Source organism: Aplysia californica, unplaced genomic scaffold (assembly GCF_000002075.1).
Source record: "Aplysia californica isolate F4 #8 unplaced genomic scaffold, AplCal3.0 scaffold00431, whole genome shotgun sequence".
NCBI lineage: Eukaryota > Metazoa > Mollusca > Gastropoda > Aplysiida > Aplysiidae > Aplysia > Aplysia californica.
Window position 1 is genome coordinate 448,561 of NW_004797701.1, and position 6,665 is coordinate 455,225.

Genomic DNA, 6,665 nt, shown 5'->3' on the forward strand with positions numbered 1-6,665 from the left:
ATGAAAATAATACGCTATCTCTACTACTGTAGCATGCGGTCAAAAATTTGATGCGCAACTTATTATCAAATATCTAGGCTACTGAACTATCGAACACCTAGATCTAGATTCTCCTACTTTTTCACAATGACTTAGATCTATATCAATTCGTCTTAACCGATGAGTATTTTTTTTCAAACATTTGTACATAGGACATAGGTTCTATATTATTCTAGAAATTTTTTTACAGAAAATTCTTTAATAAATACTAGCCCAATATTTAAAAAAAAATCCCAGGCAATGGTTTCTACAGATTTTTAAAAAGTTCATAGCTGGAGCTAAATCTCTTTTAAAAGCAAGTCCGTCCTTTTTTCTACTTCTGCTGGCGACATTAAGTTAATTATTGAACGCATGTTTTGAGAACATTAATTAGATCTAGTGAAAAAATATATTCAGTGTAAAACAAATTTCTTGTAACAATTTTGCTACAAAAAAAATTACGTAAGCCATATGCGTATGCAAAATGTGTGTGGGAAGCTAGAAATGCTAAGTGCTGTGAACAATCCCATCTGTGTTACGAATAATTCACTGTTCTGTAGATCTTATATAAACTCTCTATGTCTGCTTTTTCTGTTGTTGCACCCAAAAACACAACAATTTAAAACCTTAATTCCAATCTCTAGTTGCACAGTGAATTCTGTAACTCAAAATTACAAACTGGACAGTAAATGTTCCACTTTTCATTCGTTTGTAAAAGCAGCTCTTGCTTTAAAAGCTATAGGGTTACTTCCGAAAACGATAAATAGTGCCCTCAAGACGCCATTATTTTCGGTCTTCAATTCCTCACAGGTCACGTGGTACAGTTCCCGTTCTATAAGTGTAGAATTCTGTGGTGACAAAGGGTCTATTAAAGTTAGCCTTGGTCAGCTGTTACTGATAAGAACAATCTGTCACCCCCCCCACACACACACACACGCATGCACACTCTAACACACATACACACACACACACACACACACACACACACACACACACACACACTATCTCTCTCTCACGCTCACACACACACACACACACACACACACACACACACACACACACATACGACCCGAGAAGACTTGCTCCTCTAATGCTCTTTCTCTCTGAAGGATATGATGACTGCAGAACGTAAGGTCTTTGTAAAAGGAGGAAAGTCTTACATATAATTATTTTATATACAACGACATGTTTTGTCTGATCCACATTTTTATCACAACTTTTGTGGCCTATACTTTTCTCGTGTACGTTCAACTCAATGTGAGGCACTTCCTCTAAAACACTAAAATGAATCCTCACGTATTTTCATCATATTTCTACATGGTACTTAGCCCACAGTTCCCAGTACAGAGTATGTAGTACCTTTTAGGGCAGACTAGCTCTGACATGATGATTCAACACAGGCAGTCTAAAAAATATGCTCTTGAATTTCTGGAAACATTATTAATTTGCCAAAGCTACTTCGGCTCCAATAATATTGGAAATTCCCGAACAGGAATCAGCACTAAATGAAACTACTTTGGTATTCGGTGAAAATGGCGGCTATGGCTGCCCTCACTTCCTCATCCTCAGAGTTGATGAGAAGCGTTATGGCTTTGCTTACACTCGGCCTCTGATGACTCATGGTATGTTTTGGTAAGAAAACGTAGAGTAATCTATTGTCGCAGTCATGATAAAATCATTTCTGGCTTTTCTACGTCGATTGCGTCTATTCTCAATGCTAGTGGTAAGTCGCTCAAATACAGAATATAGATGTATCCATCGTAGCGTAGCGAGTGGTGATACAATAACTGTTAACAGTATGCCTAAACATACCCACGTTCCAGCTATTCGACTCAGAGACATTCTCGGCTTCCCGGCTAATATACATTGCAAGTTGTAGATTACACACGTTAAAACACAGTTATAATTACCTGACATGATCTTTCGCTTTCTATAGCCGGGCTCCTATTCCCACTTGGATGAAGAAGCGAGGTATAGCTTTGAGTTGACGTTCCAACAAACTCTGCAATGTTATTTGAACTTTTCACATTTAAATTTAGAACTCGTCTTCAATACAATCAATTCTAGCAATTGGAGAACCTTGAAAACTCTTCAAGCAGCCCATGTCCAAAGTCCCCCCCCCCCCCAAAGAATTTGAATAAGGGTCATGAGACCCATAGCCCAGTATTTTTGGTTCCCTGCCCATCAAGTAAGTAACGCCATCTGGTTAGTATAGAGCGTCTATGTGATCTGCCACTTGGTTGCGTGCCCTTTCTGTAGTGCATCAGTAGTTCACTTTCTTCAGTGCCACATTAGTACTTGAAGTTTCGTGAAGATTGTCAGTCAGGGAATGGTAAACCACGGCACGGCCTGTAGGCCAAACGCACAAAGCCCTGCAGAGAGTTTTGAGCGGCCCGCAGAAACATTCAGCGATTTTTAATAGGACAAATAAACCCTCGTAAAAGTGAACTTATTTGTTTTTGTTGCTTTCGGGTGTTTGCGAATCTTTCTCCGTCTCATATCTTTCTCCGTCTCATATCTTTCTCCGTCTCATATCTTTCTCCGTCTCATATCTTTCTCCGTCTCATATCTTTCTCCGTCTCATATCTTTCTCCGTCTCATATCTTTCTCCGTCTCATATCTTTCTCCGTCTCATATCTTTCTCCGTCTCATATCTTTCTGTTGTTCCTCACATCGAACAGATATATGTGAAGGACAAAGATATTCAGTCACGGAACAGGTAAAAAAGTTGATTTTAGAAAAATCAGGGTTTTCTTAAAGTGAACCTTTGATAACATTATTTTGTCCTATCTTCTGTTCCCGCGAGATGGGCGACTCCCTATCCTTCTCTAGAGCAGAGGATTCACTATTTTTGCCAAAAAATATACTGAAAATGGGGGCACAGTCAGTTGTGGTGACGTTTGTTAGTGCTAACCTACAATCCTACAACACTGCACCAGTCACACTCTCCGAGGGTAGGTCATGCTCTTAAACAGCCATGGTGGGATTTTCACGGATAGATCAAGTTCTAACCCTTAAATTAAAACAACAGTTTCAGATAGATAGATAGATAGATAGATAGATAGATAGATAGATAGATAAATAGATAGATAGATAGATAGATAGATAGATAGATAGATAGATAGATAGATAGATAGGTAGATAGTTTCAAGACGCACTGAGGAGAATTTAGAAAAGCGGATAACACTGCAAAATTGGGAGCACACTGTCAGGGTGTGAGATTTGGTCAGTTGTCTAAAAGGAAATCCTTTGAGTAGGTATAGAACAATGATCGGTTGCAGACAAACGTAACCATTTCCTTTATCTGTTCATTGACTATTGAAATGAGGGAAGTTCTAAGAACGATCAAACACAAAAACCTTGAACCGGACGTGGGAGGGCTCTAAGAACTCAGACAGCAATGCCCCCCCCCCCCCCCCCCTGGCCAACCCTTCCCTTCCAACCCCCTCCTTTCCCAAACTCATTTCCGAGATGATTAATTCCGCTTCTCTATACTGACCTGGGTTTGACTTACCTCTGTTGGTTATTCATTTCAGTCCTATATAAAGAAATATTTACTATTTGTCCTTTATGTTCATCATACTCGAATCTCCTTCGTCAACAGCGTAGCATTTTGCTGATGTTTTCACTTTATTTCTTTTTCTTTCTCTTTGGAAATGCTTCGTCAGAAAGACTTATGACGTCCAATTTTGAGTCTCCCTTTTCAACTCTTCAATGCAGTGTTCCGCCCTTTATTTTCCTCTCCCTCCATTCATCCCGTAGAAAGATTGGTCGTATGGTAATCTCCTCTCTGTCATGAGAGAACAAGGAACATCCAGTCTTTTTATTAGTAAAAGAATATTGTTTGAAGAATAGATTTTTCTTCATACCTGAACATCCACGTTATTATCTTAGGTTATTTCCTACATCAAAATAGAAGCCGAAGTAACTCATCTGCGCTGTGTTTTTTGTTCGGTTGAATGCCCTACAAGAACCAGGCCATTACTACTCGTGAATAGAGGAATAGGAACGTGTAAACAATGATTAAGGAGAAGGAAAGATTACAAATATCGTACGCATCTTTTGTTCCTTTGCTCGCTCGTAGCATTTCATGGAACTGAAGTATATGCTTTAAACCACAGAAAAAATACGTTTTTAAGAGGCTAGATTTAAAGGTCATATGATATATTCATATATATATATATATATATACATTGAGAGACAGAGAGAGGCAGAGGCAGAGAGAGAGAGAGAGAGAGAGAGAGAGAGAGAGAGAGAGAGAGAGAGAGAGAGAGAGAGAGAGAGAGGGAGAGAGATAACGAGTGAGAAAGAAGTGAGAGTTTGATAGAGAGAAAGATAGACAGTGTGTGTGAGTGAGTGCGTGTGTGTGAGTGAGAGGGAGAGAGAGGGAGAGAGATAGAGAGAGGGAGAGAGAGAGAGAGAGAGAGAGAGAGAGAGAGAGAGAGAGAGAGAGAGAGAGAGAGAGAGAGAGAGAGACAAAGCATTTATTAAATGGAGCGGTTTAAACATGTAATAACAGTGTAATAGTTATGTTCTCGTTTGTTGTGAGCATATATGCGTGCCTAATATGACATTTGTAACACCATTGCCACTTTATACGACCAAGGCAAATAAATAAACATTCATTGAAAAAAAAAAAGAAAAAGGTAGATAGATAGATAAATAAATAAATAGATCAATAGATAGACTGGTCTGTGAGGGAAAATCTATTTATAAAATGTTATGTTCTATTATATTTTCAAAGAAACTCCCAAGGAGTACTTTATATAAATGATATTTGTTTCAGATCTACATTTTTCCACAGTTCTCTCCAAAACAACTGACACGTGGCGGTGGACGTTTTGGGGAGGATCAGGAAAAACTGTAATGATGGATACAAAATTAGAGAACAGCACGAAAATAAATTCGAAACCGACTCAAAGAGAAATCAAAACTACATTTTTGTGAGTCTCACAGTACGCCTCTGTAGACATAATGTTGTTCAAGCAAATCCCATTTCGGGAACTTGAGTAATCACTAGAAAAAGCCCCCCCCCCCCCACACACACACAAACACAATACACAAAAATAATTTCATTATCTCAGATTAGTATATTCAAAAGGCGATCTTGGGTAGCTGACAACTGGTCTCGCCATGTCGTCAAACCAACAGAGTATTGACAAGACCGACGCCCAGGAAGACACCACGGGCCAACCGTTGCTGTCAGTTTCTTCAAGAGGGCCTCAAGACCCAGTGTCTCCCACTGAGAGTCAGCGCCCGGGGTCAGAGGTCACATCATGTGTTCAGACTCAGAGACGTGGGAGCAAAAACCCTTCTGATTTGAAGCAAGAAAGCGAAATTAGTGTTCAAGAAACAGGGGGCACAGACTTGAGCCTCGTAGAGCCTGCGTCGTCCCCACAACAACAACCGGAAGAGGATGTGCCTCCGAGCAGAGATTCAAAAGTAAAGACACCGGTAGCGTCATCTAAACGTTCCGTCTCATTCAGTACGCAGGTACGTCGAAGGGAATTTAGTGACGACAGCATATTGCACAAACGAAACAGTCAGCCCAAGTCTATTCCTGTTAAATCTCAGTCCAGTCGTCCTTCTCAAATATCCAAAAAACCCAAGTCGAAGCGATCATTCGATTCAGGGGCAACTAATAAACCATCTCTGATCAGAAACCAAAATATAGAGCAAGAAACTCACGATGTACCAAGCGACACCCCTTCTGAAACAAAGCTGGGACCCCAAAGCTCTACTAAAATACCATTCTACAGAAGGCCTAAGTATGAGGGGCGAAAGTCGTCTCTTAGTAATCAGAGAAGGCAATACTCTGAGACTGTCTTTGAACCACAAAGTAGTAGAAATAGCCAGATAGAGGAACAACGGCACTCCCTAGCGTCCCCACAGCCGACAAGTTATGGCAGCAGAGCCCAGTCGGCGGACAGTGCGACAGGTTACAACGTCAGGGCCGTGGCATCGTCGTCTTACACATCCAATCGGTCAGGTCTCTCGAGACTTCAGTCGGCCCCTCCCCTACAGAGAAGTATGTCAGACGCACAGAAGGCAAGGTATGGGACAAGTGCAATCACTAATCCAGAATTTCACCGTGGTCTAAGCACGCAAGGCTTAGCCAAGCAGTCTGAGAGTCCATTTCGGAATTCTTTCAGGGCCCATACAACAACGGCTAATCAATGTCCGATCAGCGAAAAGTTGTACTCGTTTGACCAACAACAGAGTGGGACTCCGTCATCATTTTCTCCACAGACACCCCAACAACAACAAAACTACCACTACCAACAACAGCACCACCAGCAGCAGCAACAACAATGCCTACGGCAACAACAACAAAAACCACCAAGATTGCCCAAAAATGTCTCTCAATTCTCAGCTGTACCTTCTCCTAACGGGAAATCGTTGGGCACACCTGGTCAGCCGAGGGAATCCTTTCTGACGTCTGTACGTCTGTGCCCGTCTCAAGGACAAGCTCCAATGATTAGTGAGGTCAGGGCAATGTCCGAAAGGCCGTGGGAACTTCATCAGAAGAAAACCTCCGGTGAAACAGCCGTAGGACAAATACAACCTCGTGTGGGACAGCTGGAAGAAAGAGGCCCCTTTGGAATGAGCCCAGCGGCGCACGTAGAATCCCAGTGGAAGAGAGAATA

At 41.3% G+C, this 6,665-nt stretch overlaps 1 protein-coding gene across 1 annotated transcript in view; it reads left to right on the forward strand.

Annotated features, from left to right (window-relative positions):
- The first annotated feature begins 5,050 nt into the window (after positions 1–5,050).
- Positions 5,051–6,665, forward strand: part of LOC101860914 — a 9,630-nt gene continuing 8,015 nt past the window's right edge. Inside the window, exon 1 of the mRNA XM_005104682.3 lies at positions 5,051–6,665. This exon is cut by the window's right edge and continues 839 nt beyond it. Coding sequence (XP_005104739.1) covers positions 5,152–6,665 — 1,514 coding nt within the window. The 5' untranslated portion in view covers positions 5,051–5,151.